The sequence below is a fragment of the Stegostoma tigrinum genome, chromosome 8, assembly GCF_030684315.1.
Source record: "Stegostoma tigrinum isolate sSteTig4 chromosome 8, sSteTig4.hap1, whole genome shotgun sequence".
NCBI classification, from domain to species: Eukaryota; Metazoa; Chordata; class Chondrichthyes; order Orectolobiformes; family Stegostomatidae; genus Stegostoma; species Stegostoma tigrinum.
Genome location: NC_081361.1, coordinates 70,051,854 through 70,075,136, shown reverse-complemented (window position 1 = coordinate 70,075,136; position 23,283 = coordinate 70,051,854). Strand labels below are relative to the sequence as shown.

Sequence of the window (23,283 nt, the reverse complement as noted above, 5' to 3'; positions counted from 1 at the left end):
TTTAAAACATAGTCCATTTTGCTGTTATTCCTACCAAAATGGATGACCTCACACTTATCAACATTGTACTCCATCTGCCAGACCTTTGCCCACTAACTTAGACTATCTATATCCCTCTGCAGACTTTCAGTGTCTTCTGTACATTTTGCTCTACCACTCACCTTAGTATCATCTGCAAATTTTGACACACCACACTCCCCAACTCCAAATCATCTATGTAAATTATAAACAATTGAGGTCCCAACACTGATCCCTGAGGGACACCACTAGCCACTGACCACCAACCAGAAAAACACCCATTTACTCCTATAATTTGCTTTCTACTGGTCAACCAATCGTCTATCCATGCCAATGTATTACCTGTAATACCGTGCAACTTTATCTTATATAGCAGCCTTTGGTGTTGCACCTTGTCAAATGCCTTCTGGAAATCCAGATACACCACATCCACAGGTTCCCCATTGTCCACCATGCAAGTAATGTCCTCAAAGAATTCCACCAAATTAGTTAAACATGACCTATCCTTCATGAACCCATGCTGCATGTTCCCAATGGGACAATTTACATCCAGATGTCTTGCTATTTCTTCCTTAATGACAGAGTCAAGCATTCTCCCCACTACTGAAGTTAAGCTAATTGGCCTATAGTTACCTGCTTTTTGTCTACTTCCTTTTTTAAACAGTGGTGTTACGCTGGCTGTTTTCCGATCTTCAGGAACCACCCCAGAGTCCAGTGATTTTTGGTAAATAATTACTAGTGCATTTGCTATTTCCCTCATCACCTCTTTTAGTACCCTGGGATGCATTTCATCAAGGCCAGGAGACTTGTCTACCTTTAACCCCATTAGCATGCCCAGCACTGCCTCCTTAGTGATACTGATAGTTTCTAGGTCCTCACCTGCTATAACCTTCTTGCCATTAGTTTTCGGCATGTTATTTGTGTCTTCCACTGTGAAGACTGACACCAAATAACTGTTTCAATGTCTCAGCTATTTCCTCATTCCCAGTTATTAAATTGGACTTCTCATCCTCTAAAGGACCAATGTTTACCTTCACCACTCTATTGCCATTTATATATTTATAGAAACTTTTGCTGTCTGTTTTTATATTCTGAGCTAGTTTACTCTCCCAATCTATCTTACTTTTCTTTATAACTTTTTTTTGTGATTTTCTGTCGGCCTTTAAAGATTTCCCAGTCTACTAGTTTCCCACTACTCTTTACTTTTTTGTATGTTTTTTTTAAATCGATTGTCGATTGCTGGAAAAGCCCATCTGGTCAAATAATGTCCTTTAGGGAAGGAAACTGCTATCCTTACCTGGTCTAGCCTACATCTGACTCCAGACCCACAGCAATGTGGTTGATTCTTAATCACCCTCTGAGCAATTAGGGATGGGCAATAAATGCTGCTTAGCGAGCAACACTCTTATCCCATGAATTAATAAAAAAATCTCCTCCAAGGTTTACAATGAAGCATCAGATCTCTCTTTCAGAGACTGACTTCTGGATTGAAGCCAAAAGATGCCCTAAATTGCCCGAATCTGCTCACTGCAGGACACAATTCTCACAAGTTTCACCGCAACCTTCTGTCACTATACTCCTGATCCCAATCACCGGCTTGGTAGAGGATCTGCTCAGGTTTGGATGAGATGCCAAACAGGGACTAGCCAATAAAATCTGACACGAAACCATGTCCGAAGGGTTACAGGCCATTTTAAGGATTCTGTACTGTGTTTGTTCCTTACTTTAAGAAAATGTTTATTTCAATTTCTCCATATCAGCGTTATAATAGGATCTATAATGGGGTTGACATCAATTTTGGAAAAGCAAAATCCCTAAAAGTTGTATATATTCAATGATTTTGCATTGTACGAATTTTGGATTCTTTGTTGGATAATGGGATAGCAGGCAAGGAGATAAAATATAATAAAGCAGTCCCTTGAAATCAATCAATCCACGAACTTGAATGACTTGCAAACAGCAGCAAAACAAGGAGCAAACTGCAGGCAGGACTTAATCTTAATATGCAGGGTAAATCACAGGATGCACTCTTTTTGAACAACAGGAGTTGCGACAGTATTAAAAAAAACATAATTTAACAGCTGAAGTGAGGGTGTGTGTTTCTTTAAGGATGCAAAGTCCAACTGACGATAATTAAAAGCTACTCAAGCTTGAGGTAAGTACCTTGCCTTTGTTTGTGGCAGTGTCAATTAAGGTTGAGTAACATTTTGATTCAGGTATGTTTTGTTCTTGGCAGAATGATTTGACACATTTAAAATGACTGTCAGTGTTTCTTTAAGTATTCATCTTAAGTATGGCACAGAAATTTACATTAGACAGCTTGTGCCATCATGATGAGCTAAAAAATTCAAATATGGAAACATATCATCGTTCTAACAGAGCTAATGTCATTGCTCACACTGAATCAGAAGGTTGGCTGCTTTATACAAAGCAAATGTAACAGGGCCACATTTATGGTGATCCAATAGGAAAGGCATTTTTATTTGATATTCTTTACGGGAGTTAGTTTTTTTGTGGCTCAAATCATGTCCACATTTTCAAGGAAACTGTAAATCAGTGAAATTCATTACTACATCTGTTTAGTTATGTGCTCAATTTTATGACTTACCTTACCTTGAAGCTCAGCATACACGAGCAGCTGTTCCACGTTGAGAAAGGTAGGAGTTAATGGAAAAGTACTGGTTAGGGGCAACTTGTGTTATGCTGTTGTAAAGACAGGAGTCCTGAGGTCTAATGGGACTCTGGCGGGGTTAAAAGAAAAGTAAAAGAGTGTTGCAGTATGGATGTTCTGAGAGACTGGTGTGTTGCGATTGAGAAAATACTGCTAATGTGTGAGAGTGGTAGCAGTATGCTTTTGGATATACTCGGAAGGGTCTTGCAGGAGTTGAGAACAATGAGTTACAGGGTCATACTGTCCATGACCAATTCACGGGTATACCTAAGAAGACTGGGAAGCAAATAATTCCATTTGAGAGACTGTTAATAGACTGTTGGGATTCTGGAAGCATTTGAAATGAGTATCTGGTTAATGAACAACTAGCCACATGTTTCCAGTAAAAGCAGGAAAATGACATTAGGATATTTCTCATTATGGGCTTTAGACTAGTGGAGTGTCGGCTATGCTTCAGGTGGGGAAGCAGAAGATTGGATCGTAAAAGGTAAGAGGCAGGCATAGAAGTAGAAAGCAGAGAACGGGAACTGGTGTGCTGATTGTATGGAAGTAATGCACAATGAAGCAACATATGTCGCTAATGCAAGTATGACTTTGAAGGAGCATTACGTGGAGTCGATTAGGTGTGGTAGTGCGGGGAGCATATTTGTTCGATATGAGAATATTGGGAAAGAATTCTGGGGAAATTGTAAATAAAAGAAAGACTGTAATCCTGGGAACACTGGGTGGGGAAGGTATGCTTGCATCTGGAACAACAGAAATATATCAATACCCTAAACCATGCTTCTGAAAAGATGCAAGAAAGAGGGAATAAAGAAGACTTGTTGGTGTTCCAACATGCCCATCAACTACCTTGTCCAGACAAGCTTCCACATGTCTACTCATCTCCTCCACCGTTCCAGAGAGCGTCTCATTGCACAGCGGACATACCTGGCCATCCTCTGAGGCCTTCTTCCTCTTGTTTTTCCCTATTCGTGCTAGAAAACAAACAAGAGCCAAGTTTTACTATCAGTGTTCCTCAATTAAAAACTTGCAAAGCTCTCATTTAATTTAACAATGAATTGACTTTATGGTAAATGAATTTTAACCAAAAAAATAAAGTGTACAAAACACATCTATCAAACTTTGAGCTGAATTTTAACAAGGAAGCAACACCAAGTTTGAACAGGTATGGATGAATAGCAATAAATTCAGCTAGTCATAAAAGGAAGGGGGACCAGTACAGTTTACCAGTTTTGTCAGTCTAACTAATGAAAGCATACCACCACCAACCCCCAATTTGCTATAATGCTCACTGTCAAGGAATTTATCTTACTATTTTTCTACACGGTGTCTCTCTAATAAACAGTATACATGGCTAGATTATATCATCTTTTTCACTACCAGTGAGGATTTATGCAAGAGAGTTTCTGCAACAGTAATGTTAACTCTTATGGATGAATGTATTTTGATCTATCTGAATGATGCAGAGAGATACTATGGAGTAAAATGTACACTCAGCCAAAAGGCAAGCAGGCATGTTTTCTGTTTTACAATTCATGATGTATTAATTTACTCTATCCAAATACAGTTTCATTTCATTCACACTGAGAGCACAATTAATAAACTTCAACAGCCACACTCAGCTCCTCTGAAAACCTTCTACAAATCAAAGCTTGTTCCATGTAGTTCCTCCTCTAAGCAGTGTTTCAGTCATTGAGACACAATGACCACTCCACTCACTGCAAAAACTGGCACTGTTTATCTAAGTGTCATTTCTTGGGAGGTGGTGCCTTCTGGATGGAAAGTTCAATCTTATTTGGTTGTTCACATGACTGTAGAGATTCAAGACAGACCAGCGAGTTCTCCTGATATCCTGGCTATGAATTCTCTCGAAACTAATATCAATTGTCATCTATGTGAGCTTGCTTACACATATTGGAATGGAACAACAAAGACTGCATTAAAAAATTGTTGTAAAGTATTTTGTAACGTCCTGAGAACACAGATTTTGCTCACTAAGTTCCTATGACTCAGTGTAACATGGGTTGCAAGAGGCTCATCAACCCTTTGAACACGCTGAGCAAAAGAAGGACTTCATCAACACAGTAAAAGGAAAAAATTGGAAATTTGGTATTCATTGCTATTTAATATAAAGATAAAAACAAATGTTCTAGAACAAAAGTTAAATGACAGCAAATTGTCAGTATACATCAGTAATAGCACATTCTTTCAACTGCTAAATGAGAGAGAGCTGGAGTAGTTGAACAAGGAAACTCAATTAAGCCATACAGTTAGTAATACACTGCTGCCCAGTTTAATGTATTGCAAGTCAAAGATGGTTTAAGACTCTTTCATGTCTAGACAACGAAAATAAATAAATAACCATTTTAAAACAGTGCCCAAACACAGTAGGAGGCTTAATTTATGTAGAAGCTCCCTTTCCTGAGTAAAATCAATGAGAGACTGTGTCTCATCATTTACAGGCAGCTGATGGCAGAAATAGCACTATTATGCATTTTAACAATATACCAAAAGGGTATTTTTATTTTAAAACAACAAGATATATTGATCAGAAAAAAATCAGGATTCTGTTTAATACATGTATGTCACAGCAAGTATCCTTTCGTGTCAAGGTCAAATAAAAGTTTCCTTACAGTTAACTGAACTACTCTTCCTGATGATTTATCAAAGTCATTAGAATATTACAATGAACGATGATAATAAAGATCCTTTGGAAAAGTCTTTCTCCCCAGTTCCCTTCTACATCTTATTTTCACATGAAATTACATCAAAACGTCTCCTTTTAATTGCTTCATTAGTTTATGTTTGATGACTGAGCCATTCAAACCACAAATGTCTCAGGCCACATATAGCAATAGCCGATCACTTGATGATCCAAATTTGTATTTGTTGGAGATATGTAAACTTAAAGGCCTCTGGCAAGACACTGAAAAAGTTAATGCAGATAGAATGCTTGAAATGATGGGACTAAAGAGAACCACGGACCATTCATACACAATGAGAATTCAGGCAGTTGAATTTCTGTGTATATTACTTTTCCTCTGAGGAAGAGAACTTTGTCGAACAAGTGAAAAAATTACTAGACAAATTTCTGAAGAATAAAGTGGTGATCAGCAGTTGTCACCTGTGCAGCGCTGAAGGACGACAGCACTGTTTGAGGTGCCATTTTTTTGGACGATGTGCCAAGACCCAACCTGCCTCTGAGGTATACATACAAGACTGTGCAACACTCTAACTATATATGAATAAGCAGTAAGTTCCCCTATGGTGTGTGGGCAATACTAATCCCCCGAACAAAACACAAAGTCATGTTATTTAGTCATTATGACACTTCTGATTGTAGGAACTTGGGCACTAGAACAATGTATATATTCCTTGGTGGAAAGTGCATTGTGATATTCCGTGGTTCTGAAACATGCAACATAATTACAAATTTTACTTTCTTTAAATCCAACAGATACAGGGTGAGCACGTGAGAGTCTGACAAAATGGAAAATTAAAATACCATTACTGCAAAATGTCATCGATGCCCGAAACAAAGCTCACAATAATAACAAAAGTTGGAGCTATTACATAACCACAAAATCTGTGGTTTACTTCAACTTCGGAAACATGAACTATTTAGTTGGAGCAAAAGACCCCATAAATCATTTACTAATTCCACTCCACCCATTTGCCACGTCAGAAACTCATCAGAATCAAGAGAAACTTATTGGAACCACAAATATTTTGTTCTTTTTCCCACGCAATATAATTAATTTGTACATTTTAAAATTAAATATCACATAAAATTCTTAATGCCTGAAATAGTTCTCATTTATTAAGTATTAATATACAAGATAACACTTATTTGGAACATTTTAATGTGTTAAAAATCTCTACAATAATCTTTTGCTGAGAAACTAATACACATTTCACATTATGAATACTCAAATAGAACTAACAGTAACACAAATCTGTCTTACAAAACCTCACTGCTGTTGCTCTTATTTAAAACAGCCTGTGTACAGATGTGATGCCACTCTGATTTTGTGATGTCACATAAGTAGGATGACGAAGGTTCTGGCCTACTTCCATGGATGGTTTCAGCAGTGGAATTGCGAATTAATGGCTTGCATTTTGGACCAATCCATGGACTACACTTTCAGAACCACTAACTTAAAATGGGGCAGGAATACGTCATTCAGTCTGAAGTACATGCTCTACAATTCTAGATGTGGATCATCATCTCCCTCAAAGCCATATGGGAATAGGTACATAATGCAGTAAAGAAAAATGGCAGCCTGACAGAATTATCTGATACTCATTTGACACATCATGTTTTATCAGTTCGCAATAAAAGACTTTGAGGTACAGTTCAGATGCCAGCTAGGCAGAACCTGATTTACACTACTTTTAACTGGTTAAAACTTTTTTAAGGTTTCTTTTGGATAATGCTCTGTGCACTGTATCAAGGGAAGATGCAGAGATCTCTTCCATCAGTTGGAAATTTAAATGTTTGAAGAGTGGGCAGGAGAAAATCCTAACTCTCAAAAATTTAAATTCAGGAAAGGGAGTCTTCAAAAAAATGCTTACAAGGGATCTGTTATAAACTAGGTTCAACACTATGTTGGCTGTGAAAAATGTGAAGCAAGAGCCCTCAAGATGCTTTGCTCAAATTTATTCTGCAGGCAGTCTGGGTCTGACTGCGGATGCAAGATTAAAGTTGAACATCGGTGCAAAAGGCAACAGTTTTTACAGAGACATGTAGAAAATTCAGGATACATATAATCTAGACAGTGAACCTATACGAGGGAAATCGCCTTTTTATTCTTAGTTATCAGTGCAGTGTGCACTGCTTTACAGCTACACTGACAAAATATTAAGGAACTCAAGGCATCTGCTGGAAAATGAAACAATTTCTACATCCACTCCTACATATTCACAGACATTTTCATAGTTTCAAGGTATTGCGAACAAGCTTATTGAATCAAACAGCAAAGAGGACACATCAAATTAAAAGAAAACGCAATACATCTCAAGGAGTTTATTCTTTTGCCAGCATGAAAATTCATAGAAGAAATAATTTATCATGACAATTAGGGTCTTAATTTAAATAGCAATCAGACAGCAGATTAAATGTGTCGTGGTAGGAAAACCAGGCTATTTCGCGAATCCGTTTCACTCGACAGTCTCACTTCAAAACTGTCCTCATTCTACTCCCAATCCCCAGTGCTCATTGTACAAATTTATGCATTTTACTTCCTTTATCCTTTCTTTAAAAACTGCCCAGCACGTAATTAGAAATTTAACGCTGCAGAACACTGCCTATTACATTGTAATTCTTTGTTCTTTCTTAACTGCATATTGAGTGATGCTACATTAATTTTTAGGTACAAGTAATATGAAATGTAAAGGGGGGTGAGAAAGCCATCCACGGCTATATGCAGATTATTCAGCTGTCTCTGGCTAAATACAAAATGAATAATCTCTGCTCTAATCGACAATGTACTTTTGAAAGGCTCAGTTGAATAGAAAAACCTAGCTCAATTATGCCGGGCCCACTAGTGTAACTACCACTGAATTCATAATATCTAGGTTCCAGAGAAACTCAATTTTTTTACTGTCTTCCACAGAGTGCAAACCTGATAGCACATTACTGAAGCAAAATGATATTATGACCCAGGATTAGTTTTGCACTCACGGTGGCACAGCCAGTGTTAGAAAGGTCAATATAAAACTAAATTTTTTGAACACGTCAGATTGATTGACACTTCCTTAAAACAAGAAAAGTAAATTCATTTCAAATTAAGAACTGTGATTCATTTTCTGTTCCTGTGTTGTCATACAGTTGATACAGAAAGCAAATGAATTAGATTCATCAGAAACTGCAAGTACATCAGTGTAAATGTTGGTTTTTTCCATGCTGATTCCTGATGTAATATATGAAAGGGACTGCCACACATAAGCGGAGACAAAGACTTTCTTCTTCCGAGCAAAGGATCAGTAATGATGGACAGTGAAAGCGGGACTGATTTATTTATTGCAGACGTGATCTCCCATATTAGCCTCAGGAGATATTGATTTGTGATACAAAAATTGAAAATGATCCAAATATTACCTAGAGGGGTTTTACTGCTATTTGTTGAGCTTGTGTTATGAGGACATGCCTCAGTCTTGGGTTTTAACTTGATCTTCACCTCTCTGAATAGAACCCATCCAGAAAATTATAGTCAGACAGCTCAGGTCCACCAGAATGTCTTAAAAATCTCGAAGACATCTTTCCAACTTTCTCTTTGTTGATACTTGTGACTGGATCAAAGAATGAGTTCCCCTTTGTTGCTCATCTCCAGCCCCTCTAATACTATAATAAATGTTAGAAAAGTCTTCACTTAGGTGTTGTAAACCTTCAATAATTGATGCATAATAGCACTTAATCATCTGACAATTCACAGGGAATCCAATGGAACACAGTGCAAACATTGTGTTTTAAAAAAAAGCAACACAATGGTTTCAGATAAGACAAGGAAATCATGCATTTCGGCAGAAATTTTAAATGGAGCCAGAATCCTCACCCAACATTCATTAATATTCACATATAGTTCTGTAACAAGCAGCTTGCTAACACCACAGCTGGGTAGCTGCTAGGAAGCTGACCTTAGTCCCAATGGCAATGAGTGAAATTGTCGGGTCCATGATTAAGCAGACAACAAACTAATAAAAGGAGGTTGAACTTTACTTACCTGACACCCTTTATATATAGAACTTCCAGAAATGTTGCGTCCAAAACAGTTAAGCCTGAATTAATTAGAAGTGATTACACTATCATCATTCATTAATTATCTGGTAATCACACTCCTGTGTACTTTAACATCTGTGTTGCACTGACAGAATCTAGCCCCAATCGGTGCCTATCGGTGAGTTAGGCTATTCATTCAAACTGATTCAACATGATGTTTCTGGTTCATGTAATACTGTAAACTACAGCCTTGATCTAAACTCAATCAAAGGACACATTGTTACCCCTGTGAGATGACAGTGGCACATGAGTAACGTTGTCAAAGACAATAGAAAGTAATGGGGAAGTTCCCATTTTCTATAGTCTGATCACTAAATACTGTCTCTATGCAGACTCTCTTTATTCTGTAACGAAGGAATTCCAAGAATGTGACCCAAAGAGAAAGGAACAGGGAAATATTTTCAAGTCAGGATGATGTCTGACTTGGAGAGGAACTTGCAGCTGTTAGTGTTCCTGAGCTACTTTTATCTCCCTAAGTCATATTTAGGTGAGGCTGCTGAAGAAGTCTTTCCAAGTTACTGCCATGCATTTTGTAAATAATACATAGTGCATCGGTAGTACAGTGCATAAAAGTTTAACATCGTGGATATGGTGCATCATCCGAATGCTATCCCGCTTCATTTTGGAACATCCCTCATATAGCAAGATGGAAGACATTCAAATACACTCTGAATTGCTGACTTGCAGATGTAGAAAAGGCTTTTTTGGGGTTGAGCGGGAGATTGAGTTGAGTGACCAACTGCAGAATGTGTAGTTTCTGGCCTGTGTAACCATATTACTTATGCATCTGGCCTTGTTAAATTTCTGTTCACCGGTGACCCCTGGAATATTTAAAAGGGGGCTATTTAGTGATGGTAATATCAATTAATTTCAAGGTGAGGCAGTTGATATCTGTTTTGTTAGAGACAGCCATTATCTGGCACTTGTATGGCATGAATATTATTTCCTTCACCAGCAGAAACATCAATGTTACCTGGCTCTTGGTGAGATGGCCTAATTCCTATCTAAGGAGTTATGAATGGGAATAAACACTGTAAAAATCATGTGAACATCTGACCACATAATAGAGGAAAGGTCACTGAAGCAGCTGAAGATGACTGGGCCTAGGACACTGCCCTGAGGAACTTCTACAAGATGTGCTGGAACTGAAATAATTGGCCTCTATATACCACAACGATCTCACTCTGTGGCAAGTATGATCTTCATGAGTGGTGAGATTTTCCTGCAATTGCCACCAAGTGGTGAGACTTTCCTGCAATTCCCACCAACTTCAATTTTGTCCAAACTCCTTGATGCCACACTTGGGCAAATGCTGCTGCCTTAATGTCAAACAATGTCATTCTTTTCTTTGGAATTCAGCACCTTTTACACCAAAGTTGCAAATTACGTCTGGAGTCTAGATGCCAAGCAGAAACTAAACAGTGTGGTAAGCTGGCTACTGGGGAGAAAATGTCTCTGAAAAGTACAACCAATGATCTCTTCCATCACCTCACTCAAGATTCAGAGTAGCTTGAATCTGCTCTGCTTCTTGTGTGCAGGTCGCTTTCTTCACTTTGTCTCGAAGATGCCAATGTTGCAGCTGTACAAGGCAGCTTGTCTGAGGCACAGCTAGTTTGGGAACACAAGGTCTTCAACGTTTCAGCTGGAATGCTTTCTAGGCCACAGCCTTTATTGCACCCTGTGCGCTCAGTCATTTCTCAATATCACAGAGTAAACTGAATTAGTTAAAGCCTGATTTCCATGACTCAGAAGAAAGCCAAGATGGATCATTTGCTTACAGCACTTCAGCTATTTTTTGTACAAATATTCTGGATTCCCAGATTATTCAGCATTGGAGGTGTTTTCATGGGGTTGACCCTTCCTCCCATTAGTTTCACAACTATCCACCACCATTCACAACTGGATGTGGCAATATTACAAAGCTTTTATTTGACTACACCGGTTTTGGAGATTTCTTAATCAGTTTATAGCTTGCTGTTTTTTCTGCATCATTATCACAACACTGCCTTTGAGTTCCAAAATTCACGTGTGGGCCTCAGAAGTCTATGCAGCCATTAATTAGAGGGAATGCTGGTTGCAGGCTGCAGTTGAATATAATTCTGCTGCTGTTCATGGTCCACTGCAACTTATACCCAGCCTTGAGCAATAAGTACTTTCCAGAACCTATCCAATTGGCTTGGCAGTAGTATCTTCAATACAATGGAGCATAACTTCATCTTGAAAATGATGCACGGACTCCACAAAGACTCTGCAATGGTCACTGCTACCAATCTAGTCCAGGACAGATGAATCCGGCAAGCAGGTTCCATCTTATCTTGATCATTGTCAATATCCCAAATACTTCATGTAAACAACTGTAATTATTTCCTAAATGAAGAAGGATTAACTGACATTAAGAGAAGTTGCTGTAAGTTACAGACAAAAGAAAGATACAAAATCTATTCCAGGCTGTAGACAACAGATCATGCCATTTCAGTGACAGTAAATCAAGCTTTCAGCAGCATTTTGATTCATCACCCGCGTTAGAAAAGTGCTCCAAATGGAGAAGTGCAAACATATTCTTGTTGAGTTTAGAGAGTGTCTATCACTTAATTACAGCAACTTCTCACCATTTCAGTTGCTCAGAGATATACTATTACACTACCGTTTCTGGTCAAGCATCACAACTTCCCGATTACCATGTTTAACTGCATGTGTGATCACAGAATGCTGCTGCCTCATTTTAATTATAGCCACATTTTTCTTCCTTATATCAAATTCCAAGCCAGGTTGTTGCATGACACCAGATACAACAAGAAGAGTAATGGTACTTATGTATAACAGTGCAATTTTCAGCAGAATTAAAACAGAAGACCAAAAAGCAGGTAATTCCCATTACGATTCTAATATACGCAGGATTCTGGAAAATTTCAATTCTGATTTTCAGGGTCTGGTTCCTCACTCACTGAACAGCATCATGCAGAATCTTAACAATGATGAGTCTGGCAAAGGTTTTTAGTTGCAGATTTTCAATTTACTTTGTTACTACAATACTTAGTATGTTAGCTATATCCAAGCCATGTATAGAAAACATGCAAACAGCTACATCCAAGAGAACAGAAATTCTAACCTTCTACCTGATGACTTCTGTCCTGGAATACAATGCTAAAATTAAAAAAGTCAGTCAATAAGAAGTCACAGACGCTAGACCACACTCCTTAAGGCAAAACCACACTGTTGTTGCTGTAACAATTCCATGCCATGAGATTTAATGAAAATTCTTTCAAACCAATTGTTTTTAAAGCCTGAAAGACAATGACAGGTAGATCCCTTCCCCTCACTTCCTCATTCAGAGAGAAGAGGAAGAGGAATATTGTACTCTCTAATTACAAAGTGATCACCACGACACTGGGGAGACCAAACATACATTTGGTAAGCAAATTGTGGGACGCTCCCGTTCAACTTGGATGCATGCCCCCAAGCCCCCGAGACGCGTGTCATCTTCATTCTCCAGCCTGCTCCCACTTCGATTTTTTTCTGTTGCTAGCCCACTTTGGTGTTCAAATGAAGTCCAACACACAGCTTTTAATTTGGTCCTCTGCATTCAAGAATGTTTCAACAACTTTACACCACAATCTTTGTCCCATTTTGTTTCTTTTCTCTTTGTTATTTTTTGTCATTTCTCTCATTCTTTTTTCATTTTTTTGCATTTGGACATAGGGACCATCATTTTACTGTTCACACCTGCTCAAGACACATACTTTGCTTCCTAATCACTGCTTAATCTCTCGTGCCCTCCACCCTATCACAAAGTTCACTTTATTCTTCTTACCCTCTTCTTTAGCAAAGGCTAAACAGGGTGGGATTCTTCTCACCAGAGTTTAGAAGAGTGAGAGGTGATCTCATTGAAACATATAGGATTCTTAAGAGGCTTGACAGGGTAAATGTTGTGAGCCTGTTTTGCCTCATTGCAGAGTCTAGGACGAGAGTGCATAGACTCAGAATCAAGGGGTGCCATTTTAAAACTGAGATGAGGAGGAATTTCTTCTCCCAGAGTCTTGTATCTCCATGCCACAATGAGCTGTGAACATAGAGCCCTTGCGTATACTTCAGATTGAAACAGATAGATTCTTGATCAGCAAGGGAATCCAGGGTTATGGGGAACATACAAGAAAGTGGACATGTAGAATGTCAGACCAGCCATGATCCAATGAATGGCTCAAAGAGCCAAATCACCTACTCCTGTTCTTATTTCTTGTAGCCTTATGGTCTTACCCTCTGGCTTCATTTGCTTCAAACTAGTTACATCTTTAATTTTTCTCAATTCAGAATCTTTTAATTCTTTCACTGTATTTGATGTCACCAACAAGGCAGATCTATCCTTAACTGTAAGCAGCCTTTTAGAATACAACTAAAAGTGGCATGGTTGCATTTTTCAGAGGACAGCTAAGAATCAGTGCAACTACACTTGTTTGGAGTCGTAGGCTGGCCAGAATCAGTTAAAAATGCCAGATTTCCTATGCAGAAGGATATTAGTGATTTCTATGGAATTTTATTCCGGAGTTATTTGGTTAATTAAATTAAAATTCTCAGCTACTACAATGAAATTTGGAAACTTCTCCATATTGATAGATTATTAGTCCAGTAACTTCATTACTATGCTGCAATACCCTTACCTTTGGAACCATGTCAGCTTTACAGCAGTATATCTGACTGAAGAACACAGATTCGGCAGTGTATTAATGGATGGAGTCTATTCTGCAAATAAATTATGCTTCCAAATGAACCATCATAGTCAATTTCACTTGTAAATCTGAACTACATGAGTTTGAATTGATATAAGAACCTAAGTACGAATTGTTGATTCTGAAACAAGCTTTCATTCCAGTGTTCAGATTTATCACAGAGCTGCCACATTATCACAAAATTTACATAATAGAGGATATTCACACAAACATGTTCCACAACAAAACTGCTCTAACTTTCTGAAGAAGGGTCTAGGCCCGAAACGTCAGCTTTCCTGCTCCTCTGATGCTGCTTGGCCTGCTATGTTCATCCAGCTCCACACTTTGTTATCTCTTATGCTCTGACTTGGCTGCAGTTCTGGTAATTTTACAGCATTTAATTAACAACAACTTCTGCAACTTTTGCCTCCAAGCATGGATAGGTAAGACAAGCCTAAAGGTTAAATGACATTAATATCACCATAATACAGGAGGTGAATTCAGAAAATAACCCCGAGGACCTGATTACAATGCAGTATTAGGGGCTCTTGTGACACAATGGTAGTATTCGTACAAGGAGGCTGGGTTCAAGTCCCACCTGATCCAGAGGTGTGCAATAACATCTCTGAACAGGTTGATTAGAAAATATCTACAAAGCAGAATGAAGAAACATCACAGCCAATCACGTTTTTTTTCTCTGATAATGAAAGTGCAGAGAACTCTGAAAAATGTAACACAGTGAAAGAAAGTGCAAAACTACTCCACTGCAAATTACAATGAATTTAGAAAATGGCAATTTTCTATTGTTAACTTCCATTTACCCTGCAAACAACGTGAACATAAAATCACATCATTTGCAGGATGCAGTAAATTTTCCATACCCTCACACACCAGAAATGTCACTCCAAAAGAGGTGAGTTACATTTACCTTAGAACCAACAGTATTCACTGATTTCCATTTTAAGCTTTGGAATACAGTGATTCATGGGCAAGTGCAATTTAAAGCTAGTTTGCTTTATTAGTTACTAGTTTAAACTAGTAATTTGATTTAATTTCTGATAATTGCCAATTTTGTGGAAAAATCAAACTAAAATTCTTGACCTACCATCTCAGACATGCAGACCAGAGACACACAGAAGTCGAGTGAAAGCTTTCAGTCGACAGACAGTAAACAGACTCTTGCTAGATAGAACTGCAGCAGATTTGAATCAAAAGTCTCAAAACTTGATGTGGTTCTCTCTTATCCTCTTGCTAAAATTACACAAGTATGAGATTTCTTTTGTACGAAGAAGCAGTCTTGCAATCATGACTGCCAAGTTAACAAGACTTCTAAACTAACACGCAAGTGCAACATATAACCTGGAATTTATGATCTAAAGTGACCGAAATAATAAGAGCCATTGGATCCATCATATGTACTTGTCCAATATCTTCTGTAATATGTTGTATACAAGCTACCCTTAGGCACAATGTGTTAAGATAGTGCCAAGCTTCATTGGGGTCTTGTGTATGAAGTGAAATGTCACAGCTTGAATCTAAGGAGTGTGTTATGGCCACATTATTAAAAATGCATTCCCCAAGAACTACATGAATTGCCGCAGGCACACTGGTAGGTGGAAGAACTCCTTTAAAAATAGTTAATTTATCTCACAACACCTGAATAAGATGTTGAATGCTTCTCAAAGTAGTCACCTGTTTAATTAGCTCAGGCACCTAAGGGTAATGAGCACTGCATGTTTTCCAATCTTAAAAAGTTCATATTTCATCATGTCAGGGATACACTTGCACATTCCTCATGGTGTGGAATCAATTATTACAATCAACAGTCTTGCACTCCCAAATCGAACAAATACATTTAAACCACAAGTGCAGCATTAAGCCTTATCTTACTTAGGAATCAGTTCATGACTCACTAGCCATTCTGTACGACATGTTTATTAGTGCAAAGTGCGTTTCAGTTTTACGTTGCTGCTTAAACTTTACAATGCAAAGTACTGTAACTTTTAGCCAGTTGGTAAATATCACAATGAATTTGAATCAAGAATGTGTGTTGAACAATACAAATTTATAGTCAGGTGAACTTTAAAACTACAACAAATTTATTATTACCTTAATCGAGCATTTACAGTCCAGTACCTGTACCACACCTTAAAAAATATTAATTTGAACACTATTCAAAGGGAAAAATCTACCCACTATCACAAAAACCAGAACAGCTCATCGATTTTTAAACGACATCTATGTATGCATTTCAAGCTTTTGGACTCACTGCTCAGCAATCCCATGTGAAAGATTCTGTTGTATTTAATTGGATAAATTCTGATTAGGGTCAAGTTAATAGCCACAACAGAGATTCCATATTGACCCACCTGACTGAACACATAAAATGGCCTTTTAATATGCAAAATATACAGACTGACAAAGTCACATTGTCTTCAGATGAAGGTCTCATCCGCTAATCTCCTTGGAGCAAGTGATGGAAAGTAAAATTACACATGCTGATAAAAGCAACTACAACTGACAGACTACAGTGAAAGGAACTCACACAGGTGAAGTATGAAGCACTTGCCATAGGTTTCTTTGCAAACAGCCCTTTGTGGGTGCAATCACCTACTGTATATTCGAGAAGAAAAAGCTTCACGAGGTATTCAATCACATCAAGTATAGTGTATTCTTATTTTAGTTATAAATGCATACAAGTCCAGAGCAGTCACAGGGCTCAGAAAACATGATAAATCTCGAGAAGTAAACTCAGTCTGAGTAATACATGCACTCTGAGACTGCACAAAACTTACACAAAAAACTCCCACCTATTTCAGAAATATATGTAATTAGCACATGTGTAGACACTGGTTTAAATTCATTGAGGAAAGGTTTTCATGATCCCAGGGCATTCTAAACTCCGTTACTATTAATGAGGTATTTATGTGTTGCTGTTGTTATTATTATTTATTATAATTATACTGTTATTATTGCATGGAAATACAAAACTCTTGCACACATGGTGCCACTAAAAGAATAAGAGGCAAGACTGGATAATCAATTTTTAGTAAGTGTAGGGATAAATATTAGCAATGTCAGTTGAAGAACTTCCCTTCTGTTTAAATAGTATTCTGGGCTTAGCTGTAGGTTCACTTGTGCCTCAGAAGATCATGGATACTAATCCCACTACAATCTATCTTGAGGCAGATTATATGCTGAGGGCAGGGACCCTGCTGCCCAGGATAACTTTTGGGGTAAGCTCACCTCCACCTGGACGGTTTGCCTTGCTTTAAATTTTCCAGCATAAGGGACTTTAATTATATGAGGCGAAACTGTCACCCCTTTCCAAAAGTGAGCCCTGCCTATAGTACTGCCAGTCGACTGAAGGCTAGTGGCTCTGCAACACAAGTAATGTAGGTACTGGTAATGTAGGACACGAGAATACCCCATGACCCAATTTTGGGGTCTTGCCAGGATCATCTGATAGGCCCAAGCCAGGAGGAGAAGGGAACCATGGGCAGGACCTTCAAATGTCTCTGTGGACCAGAAAACAGAATTCTTCAACACCACCTCTGGAGCAGGTGAGACCTTAACACAAGTGGCTTAGTTCAAAGGCAGGGATGCTACCAATGTGCTACAAGAGCCCTTAATACAGACCCGAGAAGGTTGGAGTATGAGGTAACGCTTTATTGTTGTTGCACGTCATATAGTATTTCACGATTCTCTCAGAGGATTAATTTGTTGGTCTCTAGAAAGTTGAAAGAGTCATAGATCTCAACAAAACTTTACAACAATCCATTATGTATCTCATATACATTTTTGACTTTCAAGCACTGAATCAGATTTTTACAAAAAAATCCATCAGTTACATTCACACAACTATTTTGTATTGTCTTAAATCAGAAATGCAGTCTTTACTTTCAGTCTGGAAAGATGCAAATACTTCATCAAATGTAATATGGTTTTAACCACGTGCTCTTCACCTCAGATAACCCTGCACCTATAGTTAGAACCAGCTAACTTGGTACTGGGAGAGGGCTGGTGCAAAGATCATTAGTTTAGGTCACAAGCTGATTGGTACTTAAGAAAAGATAATTAGTTTGCTATTTTTCTAATGTAAACAGTGCTGTTCTCACCAACAAGCTGCCTATCAAAGTCAACACTGACTACACAGGGACAGAGTCAGGGAATGGATCCAACTGGATTATACTACAGAGAGCCAGCACCGAGTTGATGAGCCAAATAGCTGTAGTGACTCTAAAACACAAATATACTGTTGGCAAAAATCGACAATGCTCCCTGCAATGTCTCATAAACTCAACCTCACTTGCAATCTTTCAAACTCCTTAAAGTCTGCTGGCCAATGTCTTCTTTAGTAAGCAAGATTTAACCAAAAATTTTCAGAGATCAGCAAGAGGGCTGAAGTGAAATAACATTAATTAATCAGAATTCTTTTCACAGATAAATTTTTGAAAGCTATCCAAATAGCAAGATTCACAGTTTAAACTACAAGTTTCACTCCACTACAAGGTGGAAACAAATCAACTTCACAGTGGGTCTGTAATACCTGTACAACAGAAATCACACTATTGAGGAAATACTACTCCATACACAAGCAAGCAAAGATCTGAAGGATACTATCCAATACGAACCAAATTCACAGAACGACTCATCTGCAAATATAAGCAAGGAACAGCAGCATGTTAAACACATGCAAAAAAGGAGCATCAATGTATTTTAAATGGCCTGCGACAGTAAAAGTACATAGCCCCAAAGGACCATAAGGCTGCTGTCTCATCAGGGAGCAACAACTGTTGGTGATCGAGGCTGACAGTCACCAGATCTTAGGCAAGGGGAGAGGTCGAGGAGAGTCCTCAAATGGTAATTCTATGGGTGCGGGAATTGAACCCATGCTGTTGGCATCGCAAAACAGCCGTCCAGCCATCTGAGTTAACTGATCCACTTGACAGGATTACTACTATTGTGGGATTCCTACATTCTCAGCTGTGATGTTAGATCCACCAACTTCAATTGTGATTCCCTTGTAACCACCTCCATAGTACCACAGTTTTATTGGAAAGCAGTTCTGTGTTTTCAGAGCATTTTCTCTTATTTAGAGAATCCATTAGTCTCAAGGGATATCTGCAAAACAAACCGAAATACTCTTTGTGGTGAATTAGGAAACCTGTTATTGATGTGAACCCAAAGGAATGACAAGATGCAGACAGGATTTTGTCTATTGACGTATTTATAGATGGCAAGAAGGTTACCCCTCGTCAACCTTGCAACCCATGACAGTCACAAGATATATTCAGTGGAAGCTAAACTGTGAAAATGGTTACAAAATGCTAAAAACGTACTGAAAATTGATCAGTCTGCAAATTATCTGCAGCCAAGATGGCCACTAGATGTCCCTGATATTAGAACTTCACCAATGCCATTTTGATTAGATGCCAAGGTTTCTGAGACATTAGCAAACAATAATCATCTGTTAGGTAACACGTTAAACCTAAGAATGCTAAATTCAGATTGCACCACATCAACTCAGTCGGCAGCATTGTTACATAAACAGAGATCCTGTTTAAAATGCGCAATTAGATCCTTTGCCAGATTTTACGATACTGATATTGAGCATCACTTCACATAATTGTTCATTATACAGATGGAGGCCATTCAGCTCACTATGTCTGTAACGGCTATCCAAATGAGAAATTCAACTAGGGCCATTCCTGTCTTCTCCCATAACCATATACATTCTTCCTTTCCATACAATGACCAAATTGCCTCTTGAATGCTTCAAACGAACCTCCATTCTCAGGTAGCAGATTCTGAAACCTAACCACTCACTACATGAAAAGGTTTCTCCTTATGCCACCACTCCTAATGCACTAATTCTCAATCTTAATTTTTCCATCAGTGGGGACTGCATTTCCCCATATTCTTTGGACAGACCTATCATTTTGAATATCCCGAATAAGTTCCCCATCCCTGAAATTACTCTCGTGAGACTCTCCTGCCCTCACTCTAATGCCTTTGCATTTTTCCTAAAGTGAAGGATCCAGAACCAAATTCAACATTCCAGTCAAAGCCAAACCAGAATTTTGAACTTTACGCTCAGTTAATAACATTTATGACTATCATCACCTAATATGGTCTGAAGGGATGTCCAATACCTAACAGAATGAGGGAACCGGTGATTTATATTATATACATATATCAGTTAACAGTTATAAAAGTGGAAAGCACCACCTGTTCCAGGGATGTATCATAACATCTCTGAAAAATCGATTGAAAAAATTAAAAATAATAACTGGGACAATTGGTGGTGGGCATTCTGAATAAATAGAGGGAAAATACTGGAGAAATTCAGTTTGGCAGCATCTGTGGAAAGAGAAATAGAATTAACATTCGAGTTTGATATGATACGAGAAATTACTCTGAAGTCACGTCAGATTCCAACAGGTAACTTTTTTCTCCACAGACACTACCGAACTTTGAATTTCTCCTGCATTTTTTGCTTTAATGTAGGTTTCCAGAATCCACAGTATTTTGCTTTTAATTAAGGGTTAATTGTGCATGAATTAGTTCCATAAATATACAGTGCTAATAATCAGTGGGATGTGAGTTTCAGAAAGTGTGGTTAACTGAAATAAAGTTCTCACTAGAAGTGTGGACTTGGACTCTGTTCAAAAACATTAGCCTGCCAGTGAATAACAAGGATACTCCAGACCTTATTAACCATTCTCTCTACCTGTCCTGCCACCTTCAAATATTTTCCCATATACATACTCTAACCCCCATGACTCTGCACACCCTTTAACACTGTCTGCTTTATTTTGTCTTTCTGCATTCTTCCTATCAAGATGAATGACTTCACATTTTTCAGCACTGAATTTCATCTGCCAATTGTCCACCCATTCCACCATCCTTTCCATGTCATTTGAAAGCTTTATAATGCCCTCCTTTTGCTTCACAATACTTCCATCTGCAAATTTTGAAACTGTGCCCTGTAGTGTACACAAAGGTCTCAGTGATTAATATTTATCCACAAGAGCAAGGGTACCAAACCAACTCCTGGGGATCTTCCTCTCCTTTTCACTGGAGAGCCACTTTCCCTGCATGCAATATTTATCCATAGCAACACGAAGAAGACAACAGGCCAGCAACTTCAAAATTGTACAAGGAATCCTCGTTACCAAAATTCTATCCAATTTGAGCCAAGATAAGTGTCAGTTTTGGCTCAGTGACAGTACCTCTGAACCAAAAGATCATGGTTTCAATTCAAATTCAAACAATTAATCACATCACTGAGGTAGAAACTATTCTGCAGTACCAAAGAATCACTGCACTCCTGGAACCAGAATGTTTTGGATTAAACAGAGTCTATGGCTGCCCCTTCAGATAGACCAAAAAGAGCCCACTGCACGACTTTAATTGTTCCCCCCCAAAAATAATCCTTCAGTAAATATCACAAAAGCAGTTTATTGTTGATGATATATTAGCTGCTCTATTTTCTTACATTACAACTGTGGCTTCAAATATACTTGATTACTGTGGCGCAAGGGGAAAGATGGTATAAAAAGGCAAGGTTTGCTTTTCTCTTTCAATAGGTTATGGCACCAAATAGACAGAGATGCAATCAGTCTGGCTATTTGCTGTTGACCCTGAACTGCAAGTTTACTACCATAAAAGTGCACAGAGAAAAGTTGGATCCTTATCCATGTATTAGTATCTTCCAAATGGATTAATCGAAGACAGTCAGCAAGGATTTATTATGAGAAGCTCATGCCTGATTAGTATGATTACATTTTATGAGAGGTTAACAAGGATGAATTTAGTGCATTTGATGTAATCGACAAGGATGCTAGCAAGGTATTGACAAGATCTCATGTGGCACTCCAATCATGAAAGTAAAAGCCTATGGGATCCAGTTGATTATAAAAGTAAGGGTCGGCATGGTGGCTCAGTGGTTAGGACTGCTGCCTCACACCACTAGGGACCCGGATTCAATTCCAGCCTCTGGCGACTGTCTGCATGGGTTTGCTCCAGTTTCCGCCCACAGTTCAAAGATGTACAGGTTGGGTGGATTGTCTATGCTAAATTGCCCATGGTGCCCAGGGATATTTGGGATAGACATGGGAAATGCAGAGGTAGGGGAATTGGTCTAGGTGGGATGCTCTTCAGAGGGGCAGTGTGCATTTGTTGGGTCCAATGGCCTGTTGCCACACTGTAGGGATTCTATTCTATGATTAAATCATGGGGTGGAAAAAACGGTAATGGGTGTCATTGCAAAAAGACGTCTGTTTCGTTTGGAGGTTCCAAGAGCTCAGTGCTAAATAATGCTTTTGTAACATATGTATCCATGATTTGGACTTGAGTAAAAGAGAGTGGGTAATTTTTGTGAAATAGCTCATGTTTCTTAATCCCATTCTCCTGCCTTCTCTCCATAACCCTTGATGCCCTTACCAATCAAGGACCTATGTATATCTGTCTTAAATGCTTGCAACAACTTGGCCTCCACAGCCCTAGGTGAGAGTTCTGATGAATACTCGTCTACACTCAAAACATTAGCTTGCTCTATCTATGAATGCTGCCTGACCAACTGTGATCTCCAGCATTGGCTGTTTTCAGTAGAGATTCCAGCATCTGCAGTCACATTTTTCATCCCAAGTCCCTTTGTGCTTCACATTTCTTTCTTTCCCAATTTAGAAAATAGTCTACACCTCTTCCTACCCAATTGCACAACCTCAAATTTCCTACATTATATTCCATCTGTCGTACCTTCGCCCACAATCCTAGCCTAAATCTAAATCGTCAATGTATAATGTGAATAGTTGTGGTCCCAACATGAACTCTGCAAAACACCACTAGTCACCGGCTGCCATCCTGAAAAAGACCTCTTTATCCATTCTTTCTGCTTCTGCCAGTCAGTCAATCCTCTTTGCGTGCCAATACCTTGCCCCTAACGCCATGGGCTCTTATCTTATTTAGCAGCCTCTTTTGTGGCACTTTGTCAAGGGCTTTCTGGAAGTTCAAGCAGTTCACATATATTAGGTCTCCAATGTTTAACTTGCTCATTACCTCCTCAAAGAATTCTGACATGTGTTATATTAGCCATTTTCTGGTTC

General features: G+C 38.6%; 1 protein-coding gene across 4 annotated transcripts in view; it reads right to left on the bottom strand.

Annotated features, from left to right (window-relative positions):
- Nucleotides 1-23,283, bottom strand: part of rnf220a (ring finger protein 220a) — a 479,432-nt gene that overhangs the window by 84,937 nt on the left and 371,212 nt on the right. For 2 of the 4 annotated variants that reach the window (XM_048539068.2, XM_048539069.2), the window contains exon 7: nucleotides 3,620-3,666. In XM_048539068.2, coding sequence (XP_048395025.1) covers nucleotides 3,620-3,666 — 47 coding nt within the window. Of the gene's footprint in view, nucleotides 1-3,541; nucleotides 3,667-23,283 lie in introns of all 4 variants that reach the window. The other 2 variants (XM_048539066.2, XM_048539067.2) reach the window with 1 other exon arrangement.